This window comes from Pipistrellus hanaki, assembly GCF_964339955.1.
Source record: "Pipistrellus hanaki genome assembly, chromosome: 7".
NCBI classification, from domain to species: domain Eukaryota; kingdom Metazoa; phylum Chordata; class Mammalia; order Chiroptera; family Vespertilionidae; genus Pipistrellus; species Pipistrellus hanaki.
This window is the reverse complement of record NC_140509.1, coordinates 69915784-69933658: the sequence shown is the minus strand read 5'-3', so window position 1 is coordinate 69933658 and position 17875 is coordinate 69915784. Positions and strand designations below refer to the sequence as shown.

Here is a 17875-nt window from a genome sequence, read left to right as displayed (position 1 = left end):
GTTTGTGATAAATTTGTATTTCTTCAATTCTAAGTGCTTTTTATAACACCCATCACATCAGCAGTTAGATTTGGGTGCTTTGTGTATTTGTATACTATTTTTATAAAAATGATGATAGCCTGAAGGTCACTTGAAAATACAAGATAATGAGTACAAGATTTCCTCATCCAATTAGATTCATTGACCTTATTATTATTCCCTTTGTCTCCATTACAGTGTTTATAGCACAGCCTTCTTAGGGGAAGAACCCAGATACCTTGACTAACATTCATGAATCCTGGTTTCTTGTGTGAAAGTGAATGTATGCAGAGTAATTTTTATTATTTTAAAACCAGATGGCTGGGTTTGGTTTGAAACTTTTATTTATTCACATACTAATAAAATTTATTGGAATTATCACCTCCTCCTCTTGGCTTTTGGATGCTTCATTAACTGGTGCCTCTAGTTTCTTGGTTTTATTTATTTTAATTAGGTAAAGGCAGCATACATCAGAGTAGTTTTTGTTTTTAATAAAAGTAGTTTTTCTAACTTTTTTGCCTGCCTTTATCCTGTTGAAATGCACATAAACATAATGTAATGTGTATAAACATAATGTAATGTGTTGATAACTTTTGTTGTTGAAGTGAAACTTTATGTAGTGAGAGGTTATTTTCCACATGGGACTCCAGACACCTTCAAATCTTCTTGTGTTCTATAATTACATGTGTTTATTGAGTCCAATTAAATGTACATCAAATATATAGTTTTTGACTTCTACTTATTACTTTCATTTTGGAAGTATGTTTTAATGAATGTGCCTGCTGATAAACTAATAAAACATGAATGTTGTCAAAGGTCAACCTGTCTTCTGAGATTTCGTTAAGAATTGGTATGAGTCTATCTGATGTTTAAAGGGGAAGGCAATGCTTCTCTAAGATACTTTCTTTTTATAGGTACTTCCAGCTTTGAGTTTCTACTCTGGGGTATTGGGATTTATAATAATACATTTGGTTTTTGCATTGTTTCTAAGAGCTCTAAGAGCCATGGTTATGGGAACCTCTGATTTATAGCAGGTTGGTCAGAAATATAGGTAATAACCTGGGCTTCTTTTATTCAGCACAATGTCAGTTGTTCTTTGTATTGATGTATATTATTCCTTTGCATGAATATTCTATATTCTATTTATTCTATTGATATACACTTGGGTTGTTTTCAATATATAAAGCTACTTTGAGAATCTTGTATATGCATTTTATTCATTTTTTTTTTTTAGATCTATACCTTTGCTATGTATCAGGTAGCTATAGGTTTAGCTTTAGTGGATATTGTCATACAGTTTTTTAAAGTTCTATTTCTTTAAATTATATATGTAAAGTTCCCTGACAAAAATTGTATAAGAATTTTTTGACCCAAGCAAGTCTTAATATGGTTTGTATTCTTGAGATGTAAATTCCAATTAATCAATTATACTCTACATTTATTAAAACTCATCTTTGACCATCTTTTTAACATTTAACATAGCATATAATCTCCATGTGTATTGCTTTGGGTCCTATATTTAGAACTGGGATCTGAATTAGTATTTTAAAGTTATATTTTAGGAGTTTATTTTACTCATAGTCTTAGCAACAGTCTATATGTAATCGGTATGATTCATGAGATAAAGAACAGTTATAAACTTATGTAGGAAAATCTTTCATGATTTTATTTATAGCAGGAAAAATGAGGTAAAATCATATACAGAATATCCATGAATACAGAAATTCTTTAGAAGTTATATGTGTGTTGCACATGTATCCAGGCACATGGCTACTTAAGGAATAGGTTTAAATAGCTAAGCCATTTATTGGTTTATGTATTGTGAACTGTTTATCTAAATCTGAAATCATAAAAAACTTTAACTTTTTTGGCATATACTCTGATATTTTTAAATGAGGAGATAAAATAGTTCAACTATTTTTTTTCCTGATTTATAAAATAGTACATGGAATATTTGGAAAACTACAGAAAACTATAAGAAAATGAATATGAAATTATTTTCTACAAATCATCATGAGATGAACACTATTGACTAAGAAACTTATTTCTGTTTAAAGTCATCTCTGGTTTATGACTGGAGTTGGTACAGATTGGGCCAATCTGTTCTGAGGCACTGTTAGATATGCAAAGTACCAAACATACCATACTAAAGTCATCATAGAAAGATTACATTTTGAATATAATGGATATTATTTCTTACCATTCTAAGATGACCAACTAGGTTTTCTCTTTAATTATCATTATGAACTAATGAATTTAAGGCTAGTTGATATACTTAATACACACTTTTTATTCTTATCCTTATTGAAACTCAAATTGGCCCATCATTAATAAGGCTCTCTTCAATTTGCCTCCCAAATCCTTTTGATATAATCTTAGTGGTCCTTGCTAACTTCATTATTATATAATATGAAAAGATATTTCAAGCGTAAGTGTATTTAACTTACACATTTCTTGGTAGACCTGGAATCAGCCATTCTCCAAGAAGCTCTAATTTCTTTTAGTGGAAAGTAATATTTCAAGAGTACAATCTGGGCCTAGGGATATTTATCGCTCTTAGGTTGACATTGTGTCTAAGCCTTTTCAGTGAGCAGATGAAGGAAAATATATATGTATGCATGTAAGTGTGTTAAAGATAAAATTCATCATAAATTCATGCTGGCATTTAGTTCAAATTCAGTACTACAGAATTTTGCTTAACCATTTTTATATTACATTTGTATTTTCTGTCTTCCTCACAAAGAATTCTAGTACTTACCAACACTAGGTACAGAATAAGAAGATCTATAATGGCTCATTTAGTTTATCACACATTGCATACCTGACAGTCTCAGAATGTCAGTATTAATAATACCATCACCACCAAGAAAAACAAATATTTTGGGAGGATCATATGCTATCACTATTCTCTCCCCCACCTTTTATGGTTGTGGTCTACACTGTTAGAACATATAGCCACTGTAACTATACTTTCACCACTTTAATCTTTATTTAGTTGTGGTTCTAAAGATAAACTATATTAAATGTTTACCACAGGTTCTTATGTTAATAAGTTTCAGACATTTTGTTATCTGGGCTTCTTTTCTAGTAGGTTCCCGAGAAAGAGCTCAAAGGAAAAATCTGCCCTCATTCTTGTATGTTTTTTACTATTTGTGTATTTTATTCTTTTTATTTTAAAATGTGCTTATTTTTTCTTTCTTTTTTTTTCCTGAGAGAGGAAGGGAGAGAAAGAGAGAGAGAGAAACATCAATGATGAAAGAGAATCATTGATCAGCTGCCTCCTGCATGCCCCCATTGGGAATCAAGCCCTCTACCCAGGCACGTGCCCTTGACTGGAATCAAACCTGAGAACCTTCAGTCCACAGGCCAATGTTCTATCCACTGAGACAAACCAGCTAGGGCTGTGTCATTTATTATTGAATGTCATTTTGGAGAATAAAAATTATTTGGGCACACATTTTCTTTTTTTGAGTATTTTAAATATGTTATTCTAATTTTTCTGATATAAAGTATTGCTGTCAAAACACTGATGAGTTAATTTTCTTTTACTTAAAAGGCTCATGTTCTTTTTGCCTAGATGTCACGAAGGTTTTTTCTTTTTCCTTATATTTCAGTAATTTTACTAGAGTATGTCTTAGTGTTGATTGATTTTATTAGGTACATGACATGCTTTATCAATATGTGTTTTCAAATCATTTTTTATTTCAATATAGTTTTCTTAATTTATAGTTTTTAGGTTTTTTTTTTTTGTTTTGTTTTTAATTTCTCAGGCACTCCTATATTTATATGTTGGATCTTCTTTGACTATCTGCAATAGTTATTACTTTTTCTTGAACACTTACATTCCTTTTTTTATTTATAAATTTTATTCTTCTCATAATCTATTCTTCTTAAGGAATTATGTTGTATTTATTCACTTTTGTGTTTCTTCTACTTTGACTTTTTAAATTTCTAATTCCTTCTTGAGTTTTATCACCATATTTCTGTTTTATTAATTCTGATTTGTGTCACTATTTTGTTATTAGTTGTTTCTTTTTATCATTTATGTCTACTGTCATTTTCTTAAAATTTTAAAAAAATAATTGGTTATAGTTTTGACATGTTTTCTGGACTTGTATTTCTGACGTGCTTCTGTTAGCTGCAGGAATGTTTTTCTGTCCTTTTCTTTTCCATGTGATAGCTTTGTGACTTGGCATTAATAATTTTATTTCTATATTTTTTATGTGAAATATGTTTTTTTTTCTTTCTTTTCTTTCTTTTTTTTTTTTTTTTAAAGATTTCTTTTTTTTATTTTATTGATTTTTTTTACAGAGAGGAAGAGAGAGAGAGGGATAGAGAGTTAGAAACATCGATGAGAGAGAATCATCAACCAGCTGCCTCGTGCACACCCCCTACTGGGGATGTGCCCACAACCAAGGTACATGCCCTTGACCGGAATCGAACCTGGGACCTTTCAGTCAGCAGTTAAAAGCTCTATCCACTGAGCCAAACGGGTTTCGGCTGAAATTTGTTTTCTTGAACTTTGTTCAGGAAAGAGGCTTGGTTTAGATAACTAACTCCGCAGAGCTTCCTCTTTTGTTTTAGTGCATTTAAACAAATATGGCTGTTTTCTTCCTGATATTTTGAATCTCTGTTTCTCTTCTCATTCTTATCTGGACCTTCTTTTTCAATGTCTTTGTTATCTGATCTGCTGAATTTTGATTCTGCTCCCAAGAGTGTGGAATCCTTTCTTGGGAAAGAGCCTTGGTCTGGAGACTGGGCAAACCCCTACCAGCTTCAGTAGCTGTTCTCAAATCATATCCTCTATTTCACTGTTGGCTGTTTTGGAGCATTCCTGTTCTCAGAAGCATCATATACCCTCGTACATGCATCCCTTTGCTTTTTCCTTCACCTATGCTCACATAATATAGGTCTTGTGGGGGTTGATGATTTTATCCCATTCATATTTGAGGGTTTATGGGATACCTAGCCACCTAGTTTTTAAATAAATATTGCTCATGAGGTTATGATTTTGCAATCTAGTCACTCTATTTTATATGTGGAGATTTGGAAAAATCTAAAATCTATACTCCTATTTCTGCTTATATCTTCCCAGAATTCTCAAATCATTTGAAAACAGTCTGGCTCACTTACCATGGAACTTCATCTTCACTGCTAGGAGTCAATTGACAGAAAGAAAAAGTGAACTAAATACAATGTACTCTCTGTGTGTGTGTGTGTGTGTGTGTGTGTGTGTGTGTGTGTTTGCGCACGCACGCTCGCTCCTGTGGATTTGCTTGGGGAAGTGGGATTTAGCTGCTGACAGCATTGCTATATATGTTTGTGGGTGTTTCCTAAAAGTCCAGTGTTTTGACCAGAAATACTTTTCACATTTTGAACATGGGAAGTTTTCCCTTTGGTTTGTGGCATGAGCACTGTTTGTAGAACTAGCTTTTATTTTCAGATGTATTTTTGTCTCTCGAAATGACACAGGCACTACAACATTGCCAATTACTCTGAGATGGGTTAGTCTGTCTGCAACTATTTCTAATCCCCCTCCCCACTAGAATCTACAGCTATTCTGACCTGGAAAAAAATAAGGCTTCTAGTTGTGCTTGCAGTATTTCTGTTTGCCACTTACTTCACCGTTTTTAGTAGAGGCCGGGATGGGCCACACATAATTTCCAAACCAAGCTTCTTGAACAATTTCATGTCACTTAACTACCAGGTAAGCTATTACTCTTGAGATCTGAAATAGCCAACTTAGGGAAATGGAGGGGTTGCTTTTAAGACAAATTTCTATTAATGTTAATGAATCAAAGATTTGCTCATCCTTTCTTTTCTACTTATGCCATCATTTATTTTTTATTATCATGGCAACTAAAAGCAATTTTATAAAATGAGATTTATTACATTGCTCCATTTTAATGCAGATTTATTTTTATACTTTTCAGACTTAACAGTAAGATATTAAAGTTCAGAAATAGATATACTTAGAGCATAAAAATCCAAAAAATAGTTAAACATTTTCTATGTGCAAGGCACAGTCTGTGATGGGAAGGGCTGGAAATTAAATGCCTACCGTAGCCAGAGGCATTAAATGTAAATAGGAGTAATACAATAGGGGCTCCTGGAGACTGAAGTAATCTAAAGATAGTTGAATTTGTTTATGAAGTACTGGGAAGATTAAAAAAAAAAAAAATGCCCATGTTCTCAATATAGTGTATATTCCTTCAAGTTTGACACTTGATTCACTGTAAAACACATTTATGTAAAGTCTTTTGAAGTGACTCACCAACGTATTATTGATAGTATGTAAGATATTTAGAAAATTATAGAATAGTTTTAAGATAAATAAAAGCTTCCCATTTACATGCAAGAAAACTCAGAAATTAGAGAAGAAATGAATAGCCAAGCTCTTTATAGAAAAAATATATACTTTATTTTCAACTAGAAAGGTGCAAACATGTAACTTTTGGTCACACTCTCAACAAATCAACTGTCCAAAAAACAGTCATAGTCAAAGTAGAAACAAATGCTTCCAGGTGGAAAATTGATCCGCTATACAGAGCCACTCTTATTTCAATAAAAACCACTTGTTCATTCAATGTGAGGCTGTCACATTTCAGCCTACAAGTCAGACTTCCAAGGGCATCTCCGGCTCGCCTTCAGCAAACAATCTGTTTCGATGGACTGTCACTCTAACTGAGCAGAATTTCCATTTGAATATCCATTTCATGCTTTGATTTATCAGACAAATGTTACGTCTTACTCATGGTGTTCAGAATTGAGGCTAACATTTCAAATATCAAAGCATTAACAACATAAACAAAAAGGCACAGACAACTTTAAATTAACTTAGATAACTGTACAAATATATATATATATATATACACAATATTTACAGTATCAATAAAAAAAATCTGGCTTGTTACAGGCAAATTAGCTTGCCACAAGCTGTCCAGTCTAATAGACAAGATTCTGATTCCTGAATGCTGTCATTCGAATCAGAATGTCAGAGCTGAATCTGCCGTTCTGACTTACAGAAGAACTTGACTCAGACTCATGATGGCAGAACACACATCCTAGCTGTCAGCTACAGGCTGGAGCTACGGGCAGGTCAGGGAGCATGCTAAGGTTTCCCTTCTCCATAACACTCCAGATAGCAGGCACGTTGCTACTTTTAAGATGTCAAGCCCTCCCACTGCCCCCAAAGCCACACCTCGGTGTACATTCTGGTGCTATGTGCTAATGTAGTCCCACTGTCAAGTCTTAACTTTCTTCAAACCAGTGTCTGGGGTTGATAGATTATTTGAACGTCACATGGCACAATGTTTTTGAATTCGGAGGGAATTTTTCCTTTTCCCCAGTTAGCAAAAACCGATTTAAATAACTTGTGCTACTGAAATCATGTTTACACAAAAAATGAGATGTGAAATCAGTTCAAGTTACAGCTACATGAGTTAACGTCTCTCACTCTCTCTGGCTTTAGGCCATGTCTCCGTACATCTTGCGGTAGTAGGTCGACTCGAAGATGTCATTGTCTCCGGGACAGTTGTAGTGGCAGGCGCAGGTCTTGATGAACATCATGCTCCTCTTCATGACCTCGCCGTCGGGACACTTGAACTCCACGGGAAGGGTGGTGGTTCTGTGCGGGGTGCAGCACCGGCCATCCGTGCACACCCCGCAGAACTTGGCCCGGTATGTCTTCACACTGGTGCAGCCAGAAATCTCAAACTTGACAGGCTTGGAGATTTTGGGGGTACGGATGCACTTCTTGCCCTTCTAAGGAAGACAAGGGAGGAGAGAAAAATCAATGACTCTGCAAGGGGAGCGGCTTTCTCCAACCTTTGTGTGTTCTAGGCTTATGTTGTCTGCCCTCTGTTTATATTTTGAGGAGAGGAAGTTGGGAGTCTCATTTGCCAGTTTTCCAAAAATAGGCATAGCCTCTCTTGGGATGTCTTGAATTAACCACCACTGTGGAAGATTTTATAGTGGAAAAGCTGGTGGTTCCTGTTACACAACATCTCATTCCAGCAAAACAGCATAATGGTTAAGATATTTATGAAATGGAACAGGCCTATAACAACAAGGGTGGTGGGAGACCTAACTGTGGTCCTATCTGCTATCATCCCATGAAAATTAGTCAGTAGGAGCAGAGCAGGTAGTTACCTTAATGTTCTCCTCCAGGTCCACTTCGCAAGGCCTGACCATGCAGAGGCGGCTCTGCTTCTCCAGCCTGCAGAAGGCGTTGTCGTTGGTAACCCGGGTGGAGATGCCCATCCCACAGGTCTTGGAGCAGGCACTCCACTCTGTGGTCTGGACCAGGCAGTTGGCTCGGATCATAGTTGGGTCTGGGCCAAACGTGTCTTCCAGTCGGTAGGCTAGGAGAGCAGAGCACACAAACACAAGGTAAGATGCCAGGATAAGACATTTCCGCCCCCCCTTCCCTTGGCAAAGCTAGGACTCCGTCCCTGGGGGTGGGGGATGGCGAATAGCGACACTAACTTGGAAGACTCAACTCACCGGCGAGGGCAGGGCCAACCATGGTGTGGTCCTTGGGCTGGTCGCACACCCACTCCTCACAGCATTTCCCGGGCAGCTTGACCCTCCGCGGGAAGGGGCAGTCAGGGCTGGGCAGGCGCACGTCCATGCTGCACAGGGGCACGCAGCCCACGGCCCCGTCCAGGCAGGTGCACTGGTATTTGCAGCTGCTCTGGAAGGACTCTCCACTCCTGTACACCGTCCCTCCGAACACGCAGGGGGCCCCATCTTTGGCTGAAGGAGAGGAAAGGAAAAAAGGGGGGTTGTTACTGGGGTCAGGCATAGGTCCCTGGTCCTGCAGGCGCGCTGGGCATGCCAGCTAGGAGTAGGGCTAGGGGACTGAGGGGGGGAGGAAGGCAGGGGGGCTGCAAACAGCCAGAGGAAGGGACTCCAGACAGAGGCTCATTTTATGGCTGGAAGGTGGGCGTGAGGGAGGAGGTGGCCGGTCCCTAAGTGTCCCTGCACCGGCACCTCGGTGGTGGCATCTAGGGGCCTCTCGGGGGGCCTGGGCGGGGCTGCTGCAGGGCTCACCGGTGCACACGCCGATCTTGCGGTTGGCCGGGGAGCCGAAGTCACAGAAGAGGCCCTTGTGCGGGTCGCAGGGGTCGCGCTCGGTGCACAGCTCGCCCAGCTGCTTGGCGCAGACGCGGCAGCAGCCGCAGCCGTCCAGCACCAGGCTGACGCCGGCGGGGCAGCGCGGGGCCGGGGCCGGGCACTGGCACTGGCCGCTGCAGTCCTGGCCGGAGGCGGGCTGCGGGGGGAGAGGCGGTCAGCCGTGCGCACGCTCTCCCCTTCCCCTTCCTCTTCCTTCCTCTTCCTTCCCCTTTCCTTTCCCTTCCCCTTCCTTATCCCCTTCCCCTTCCCCATCCCCTTCCCCTTCCCACCGGGACTCCCCGCCAGGCCGGCCCCGGGGCTCTCCCGGCGCTTACCCGGCTGCAGAGGGCGATCAGGAGCACGAAGGCGAAAGGGATGGTTCCCAGGCCGGCGGAGGAGGACATGGTCGGTCGGAGCGCAGCGGGCGGACGGACGGACGGTCGGAGGGTCGGAGCGGTCGGCGGGGAGGGCGCGGGCCGGAGGCGGAGGCCTGGACGCCGGGCGAGCGGTCGGCGCTGTCTGGGTCTCGGGAGGGAGGTGTCGGCCGGGCGGCTGCCGTCGGGTGGAGGCGGGCGGTCCGTAGGTAGTCGGTCGCCTGCGGTGGTTGCAGTGGCTCTGGCTGCCTCCTCTCGGCAGGGAAGAGTTGTTGTGTGAGGCTGGGGCGGGCGGCCCGGCTTTTTATACGCTCCGGGCGGCCCCGGCTTGCCAATGGGCTGAATGGAGTCCCACACAAACAGGGACATTCCTCGCATTCCTCCCCACCTTCCTGCCTCATCAACTCGCACCGGATTGATCCTGACCCCTTGACACTCAGCATTCCTCCCGTCTGAAAAAGCTGGCACACTCCAGCTCTCCGAGAAAAAAAAAAAAAAAAAAAAAAAAAAAAAAAAAAGGCTCAGTGTTTCCAGCACCAACTAGAATGTTCTCCCCCTTGCTTCTTCGCGCCGCTCCTGCTTTATATCGTTTAAAAACACATCAGCAATTATTATTATTATTATTTTTATACCACTCACTTCTCTTTCTAACAGCTGTGCCTGTGCTGCCTAACAAATCCTTCTTAGGATGTAGGTTGCTAAAGAGGCTAACAGCAGGGATTCTTAAAAAAAATTCGAAAGGGTTTCTTTTCTCTTTATTAATCTTGTAATGATTTTTTTTTTTTTTTAATTTTAGAGGCTTTCTGCCTTTGAAACTCTTCAGAGATCAGACGAGGAGTTAGTTGCTTTTAAGTGGAAATCCCCAAGCAGCCTGCCTGCAGACCCTGACTGCCATACTGGACAGACAGTAGGACTTTGATCTTTAGGGTCTTGGGATCATGGTTTGTATGCCCATTGCCAGACAAGAAAGAGAACAAAGCAGAGGTCTGAGTGTGTGTGTGTGCACGCGGGGAGCTTTCTGGGGGAGATTTCCAGCACTCTGGCCTTGTTTTTTCTTAATTTGTAGCATTTTTATTCTTGGGGTGTAGGGAGGGAAAGCAGATGAGTGGGCATCAATATTTCCAGGAAATGGTCTGATTGTTATGTCAGAGCAGATTATGTATTGGGTAGGTAGGGGCTCTGGATGTTGGGGTGAGAACCCAGGAGTGGGGAGAGAGAGGAATCAGGATCGTATCAGCAAGAAGCTTGGGGTTTACTTGTGTTGAAAATACCATTGTGGGCCTTTGAATGAGTGATGCTTCTTATACCCAAACCTATAATATCCAAATGTGGATTATACTTGGTTTGTTTTGCAGTAAAATATCTGTTTATATAGGAAGAACATTGTCCACCATTTACCTGGCTGGGAATTAAGAGTGTCAGGGAATAATGGATTTTAGTGACTCTCCACCCATCTATAAATAGTGATTGTAACTTCTTATCACCTAAGGCGCATGCATTCTAATGGGATGAGATCAGGTCAAGGAAAGAACAGTTTTTATTCCCTCTGCTTGTGTACAGTTTTCAAATATGGCCAACAAAGCCTAAGCCTAGCTCCACTTCTTAATTTTGCTAGTTAGCTTCACCAAGGACTGAGTTAATGGACTGTGCTTGCATTTGGCATCTATAGTTTAGTCGGGTTTTTTGTTTGTTTGTTTGTTAATAGTTCCAGTCACCATGTTATGTAAAGAGAGTGACTCCAGCGCCATCCCAGTATTTTCTATTGTAATGCCACTTCATTTGACAGTGGTGGTGCCAATGATGTGTTGATGCTTCATTTTATTGGTTTAAGATACCCGTATCTGTTTCTGATGCAAAGACAAACTTTCAGAAACAACACTGTAGCTTTATAAGTTGAAAACAGCCAGTGTTCGCTGGCCATATTTTTTCATATATCTTTTTTAAAGTTTCAATTCATTCTGTTGAAAAATAGCCAAGAAAAAAAAAATAACCACTCCAACTTCAGCAGAGACCGCATCATCTGTGCACAATTACCTTGTTAAGCAATCCACATGTTGTACAGTGTAGTTGCGTGTCAACAGTGTGAATGGCCAGCAAACGGGGCCTCTGAAGCTCTGGAGGAATGTTCATCATTGTTATTTAATGTTCTTTCCAAGCATTCCTCAAAGAGAAGAGGCCTGAAAGTTCCTATTTAAAGAAGGAACATTCCAAGTTATGTTAATAGCCACATGTGTATTAAAGGCAACTCGGCCCCCAACTTCTTCTTCCCCTGTGGATGATTTTAAAAGTCCAAAATATGTGGGAAGCCACAGCGAAATCTTTCAAGACCTAAACCCCCAATTACATCTACCACGAATAGTTGGAAAGGTGTGGTAAATGGGGAAGGGTAGGGATTTGAAGTTCTAACCTCACCCAAGGTGGGATGTGGGCTCAGCGGTGAGCTCTCTCAGCTTGCAGGATGAGGGAGCTGAGAGAAAGGCTAGGGATTTTTGAGTCTTCTGGAGAGTCTGAGAGCCACCATCAACAGCTTCGTGTGAAACAGAGTGAAGACTTTCATTCATGGAGGCGATACATTGCTGGGCTGGGTTACATTTGTTTGACCTGGGTTGTATTCTTGGGACTGCCATTCACAAATCTTAGGGAAGTCAATAGTAGGAGCCATATCCCCAAGTTTCTGTTTATAAAATGATAATAATGAGAATGTTTTATTTCATAGGGTTTAATGGTGGTTAATTAGATTAATTTCAGGGACTTGCTACCTTATTATTGTTAGTCTTTATTTTTTCTTTCTCCACAAACATAAAAAATATATTACCATTCTGCTGTGATGGTAAAAATACCATGACATTGTATATATATATATTTTTTTACTATAAAATTCATATGGTCCCTCAAAGTCATAAACTTCCATCGCAGCTCCAAATGGGTGGTTTCAATAATGGCTAAGAGAAAATAAGCATATTGAAATATACAGAACATAGAATCTCAGGATAGAAAAATACCTTGTGCATTATAAGGTGTATGATCAAAACTCTTTTGAAGGGTTTAAAGTAAAATATTTTTATTAAGAGAGAGAGAGAGAGAGACATGACACCCAAGACATTCACAGACTCAAAAGTATGTTTATATTGTGATACGGATCATAAGTGCCAGGAAATTCAAAAGGAAGGGCTGACACTCAGTCCCTAGCTCATGCCATGAGGATCTGAATTCTTGCACTATTATAAATGACTCAGCAAATGTTTGTGTGTGCCTGGGCGGTAGAGAGGATATAGTGGCTTCTTATAACTTTGTCCAACTCTGACTTATCCCAACCCTTTTGATTGACAGCAGGTCCAGCACTGGGAGAAAAAGGTCTTTGAATTTGTGTACAAAATGGTTAAGACGCACTAATTTTGTCTTGTAAGCAAGTGTTTTTCTAGCAAATGCTTTTTAGAGAGCATTTTTCCCTCCTGGTGAAATGAGGAATTCACTAAGCTGGCCACTGAACCCTGTTTACAGAGCTATATAAGGCATGTGTGTGTCTACGTGGGCATCATTTGTGCAGGTTGTTTAGTTAAGTCTTGTAAGATGTTCAGCTGTGGATGTACTGTATTCCTTCTCAGATATTTTTTTGTTGTTATTCCCCCTTAAAAAAAAAAAAAGAAAGAAAAAAGAAAGAAAAGTTCAGGTATCAGACATAGAGAAAACCTGGCAGGACTACAGGAAAGTGGCCAGACTTGGAGTGTTTGTGTACTTAAAGAAGGAATTTTGCACATTTTCAACTTAGAATCCTGGACATTTTCTTATAAGAGCAAGTAGGAGTCTGTGCCAGCCCTCAAAGCGGAAATCAAAGCTCCCAAGGAAACATACCGGAGGAAGGTGACTCAGAGCCAAGACACATACGCAATGCATACACTGAACGGTTAGATTTATAGGAAGTCTGGCCGTATAAGGCCATCTGGACAGTGAGTGATTTGTCATGAGGAAGGCTTGGGAGTGGGCTTCTGCTGTTTCTAGCATGCCTCAAATTCAATCATGTAAATGAATGTGCCAGAAGGCTTTTTGAAAATTCTAATAAATATTATCGGGAAGACTTCAGGGACCTGGCTTGGTTTACATTGCCTTATATTTGCTTAAGATGAAGGTTAAAGAGAGGGTGTACTCTTTAAGAGTTCAGAGGTGGGAACGAAGCACAGATGTTTACTATCTAAATTACATCCATTTCCTTCATGCTTTTCCTCCTTATAATCAGTTCTGTGACTTTCTTAGCATATTTTCTTAGCAAAGGTATTTGTCAGAAGGTAGTCAAAGTTGTTTCATGTGGTCTGGGTTTTATGTTTGGCTGTTCATTTACTTGTAGATGGGAGTAGAGGCTAGAGGAGTGAGAAAGGATAAGATTTTTTTTATATATATATTTCCTTCAGTTTACTGCTTGTCTCACTTATATTTTAAAATTTTATTTTTTAATTACAGTTTACATTCAATATTGTTTTGTATTACTTTTAGGTGTCCAGCCTAGTGGTTAGACAATTATGTACTTTACAAAGTGCCCTCCACCACCCCCTAATACTTCCAGTACACATAGTTATTATAATTTTATTAACCATATTCCCTATACTGTACTTTACACGCTCATGGTTATTTTGTAAGTACAAATCTCTACTCCTCAGTTCCTTCATTGCTTTTACCCACCCGCTTAATACCCCTTCCCTCTGGCAACCATCAGTCTGTTCTTAGTATCTATGAGTTTGTTCTGTTTCGTTTGCTCATTTATTTTGTTCTTTAAATTCCACATATAAGTGAAACATATGGTATTTGTCTCTTTTTTGCTGACTTAATTTCACTCAACATAAAGCCCTTTAGGTTGCTCTATGCTGTCACTAATGATAGGGTTTTATTCTTTTTTATGGCAAAGTAATATTTCATTGTACATATATACTACAGCTTTTTCATCTACTTGTTTATTGATGGGCACTTGGGTTGCTTCCAAAGCTTGGTTATTGTAAGTAATACGGCAATGAACATAGGGGTGCATATATTCTTTTGAATCAGTGTTTTGGGTTTCTTCAGATGTATACCCGGAACTGGAATTGCTGGGTCATAAGGCAGTCCCATTTTTAATGTTTTGATGAGCCTCCATACTGTTTTCCACAGTGGCTGTACCAATCTGCATTCTCACAAACAGTGCACAAGGGTTCCCTTTTCTCCACATTCCTGCCAACACTTGTCATTTGTTGACTTATTGATAATAGTCATTCTGACAGGTGTGAGGTGGTATCTCATTATGGTTTTAATTTACATTTCTCTGTTGATTAGTGATATTGAACTTCTTTTCATATGTCTATAGGACATTTATATGTTTTCTTTGAAGAAGTGTTTATTCAGGTTTGTCTTTTTTTTGGTGTTGAGTTGTATGAGTTCTTTATAAATTTTGGATATTGACTCCTAATTGGATATATAATTGGTGAATATCTTCTCCCATTTAGTAGGTTATTTCATTTTGTTGATTTTTTTTTTTTCCGTGCAAAATTTTTTAGTGTGATGTAATCACACTTGTTTATTTTTTTCTGTTGTTTTCCTGTCTGAAGAGATATATCAGGAAAACTATTGCTAAGAGAAAATTCAGTGACTTTCCTCCCTGTGTTTTCTTCTAAGAGTTTTATGGCTTTGAGTCTTACATTTATATCTTCAATCCATTTAGAGTTTATTATTAAATATGGTTTAATAAGGTGGTATAGTTTAATTTATTCTATTAGTTTCGTTAGAATTTTGTTGTGAAGAAAAAAGAAAGGAATCCTGTATTGCCTGTAGTCTGCATTACCCTGAGATGGTGCTGTAGAACATGGATGCTACTACTGATGGAGATGTGTCTCCACTACTTCTCCTGATAGATTAGGAACTCAAATTTATTACAATTTAGCAACCAGGAGTCTTTACAACCTTGGTTTTATCAGCCTAAATGTGAAGAGCCTTTTTGGTGATACACTCTAAACTCTTGACATTATCAGATTTAAAGTAAAAGTGAATTAATAATGCATTGTTTAATTTTTTTTAAATAAACACGTGCAAAATTTATTCAATTCACTAATTAATGAAGACACCAGCAGAATATAAAATGGTTTCAATAAGACATTTTGGGGAACTATTTATAGGCAACTTGAAAAACTAAAAAGAATCCTATATAATAAAAGCCTAATATGCTAAGTGTCCCATTGACCAGTTGGCCCTTCACCCAATCAAAGTGTAATATGCTAAGGCTTCTCAATTGCTAGCTATGATGTGCACTGATCATCAGGGCGCAGATGGTCCAACCAGTAGATTAGCTTGCTGCTGGGGTCTGGCCAATCGGGACTGACCTAGATGGGCCAGACACACCCTGGAGCCCTCCTGGCATCCCTTTCTGGCTAGCCAACCTCTCGTGTCTCTTCCCAGACCCTATCATGCACCAGTGAGGTACGTTGGTCTGCCCTGCACCCTCTTGCAATCTGATACCCCTCAGGGGATGTCAGAGAGCTGGTTTCAGCCCAATCCCACAGGCCACGCTGAGGGACCCCACTGGTGCATGAATTCGTGCACCAGGCTTCTGGTATTAGAATAAGATTGATAGTTTGACACAAAACTGGTTAATGTTCTACAAGGCAATAGACCATTGTGTATCTCTTCTACCAGATACAAATCATAATGCACTGTTTAATCTGACATTAGAATGTACAATACCAATTTTGTATGATCAATTTTAATAAGAACACTTCTTAGAGCTCTGTCTGGGTAACCAAAATGGATATAAGGCTGTATCCTTTTCTGTTTATGTAGAAATCTTTTTTAAAACTCTTTTAAAAACACAATCTCACTTCAGCTTCATAGCAACACTGTGAGGTATTATTCTCCCCATTTGCAGAAGAGAATATTGAGGTCCAAATAGGCTACGTAACAACACAAGCTTGTTTAGAGGTAGAGATGTGCGTTTGAATTCAGTTTTTCTAAAGGGTACACCCTTGTCTCTCTTCCAGACTCCAGTGCTTTTTTCCCCCCCTCTTCACATTTTTATATACAGTGCAGTAATCTTTGTTCTTAAGATAGTTATCTAAGATCTTAAAGAGCACACCCTGGAAGGCACATCAAGCACTGTGGGCTAAATTGGCAGTCAGTATTTTGCTGTTGTCTGAGACAAGCGTGAAGTAGAAAGATAATGTTTACTGATCAGTATTAGGAGAGAACCTTGGACTCAGACAAAGATTCTTTTATTAAGATTTTTGTGATTTTTTGCTTTGTCGACAGATGTGTTGCTTCTTATCCGCTAATGAACTGGTGTAGCTAAAAAAGGAAAAGTGAATCAAGATGATGGGCGTGCTTTGGGAGGCTTAATATCAGGGTGTGTACTACTGTGACATCAGCTTCAGCCCACACTGAAAACGCTCAGTCTCCAACTCAGGGCGATCTTGTTTAGGCTGAGACTGGGACCAACCACAGACATCATAAAAGTCTTCTTGAGTACTTGCATCATTCACTGATAAGCTATTCTTGAATAAAAACCATGACAGTCTCAGACAGGCCCTCAGCACTGAAGCAATGTCTACTATGCACATAGATCTTTTTTCACTAGTATCCCTTAATAGCCATGTCCCCACATGTTATTGACACAGTGCCTATTTTATGAACTTCATCTTCAGTGCAAATGCACCTTCCTCAGACAGAATATAGTTTGTATTTTAGGTTTATAGCTTTCTCCTCTCTCGTTTTGCCTTGGAATGATTTGATCTGAATCATGACTAGTTTCATATCGTTGATAGAATGAGAGCTATATCAGACCTACACATGGCAGAGATTAAGAGTGTTGTCTAGGAATGGCACATTTATAATGAGGGAGCTTCCTTATAGATCCATGCAAGTGTGTGAAAGTTAACTTCAGGATAAAGTTTCGTCTAATCATAAACTTGCTAATGTCTGGAAAGATTTCACCATGAAGCCATTTCTCACATACAGATGGTGAAAGCGGATTTTGATCAAACGAATCTTTTGTGGTGTTCCATCCTTTCTGATTGCTCTCTGTTGATTCTTCTTGCTCATGTATTTTGCCCTGCTGATTCCATATATGGTTACTTCCTGAGACTCTGGCTGCTTGCTTTCAGCTCTGTAGGGAAGTAAGCAAACTTCCCGTCCAGCTGCAGCTAGACTTTGAACCAATTTTACTTTGCAGTAGAGCTGGGCACTGCCACAGCCAAATGGATCTCCTGTTGGCTGTGACTACTTTACGGGCAGGCTCCTCTCTCACCAGTCAAGCCGATTTTTCTTGGCCAGCTTCTGCAGGAGCTGACCGAGGGAGGCCCCACAGTGTGGTGGTACCACTTATGCCTCTCTGATGTACTCCTCTTACTCACTGAAGC

The 17875-nt window shown here is 39.5% G+C and overlaps 2 protein-coding genes across 5 annotated transcripts in view; one reads left to right on the top strand and one right to left on the bottom strand.

Annotated features, from left to right (window-relative positions):
• Window positions 1-6416: 6416 nt before the first annotated feature.
• On the bottom strand, window positions 6417-9893 carry CCN2 (cellular communication network factor 2). Its single transcript, XM_084889588.1, has 5 exons — window positions 9471-9893; window positions 9073-9292; window positions 8524-8775; window positions 8170-8381; window positions 6417-7782 (listed from the first exon to the last, which is right to left on the bottom strand). The coding sequence occupies exons 1-5, from the start codon at window positions 9885-9887 to the stop codon at window positions 7486-7488; spliced, it is 1398 nt and encodes a 465-aa protein (XP_084745714.1). The 5' UTR covers window positions 9888-9893; the 3' UTR covers window positions 6417-7485.
• Window positions 9894-10039: 146 nt separating this feature from the next.
• The window catches only part of LOC311625391 (uncharacterized protein), a 160843-nt gene continuing 153007 nt past the window's right edge, over window positions 10040-17875 (top strand). For 3 of the 4 annotated variants that reach the window (XR_014795495.1, XR_014795496.1, XM_084889593.1), the window contains exon 1: window positions 10040-10416. The gene's annotated coding sequence lies outside the window, so the exon portion shown is untranslated. Of the gene's footprint in view, window positions 10417-13331; window positions 13414-17875 lie in introns of those variants that run through there. The other variant, XM_084889594.1, reaches the window with a different exon arrangement.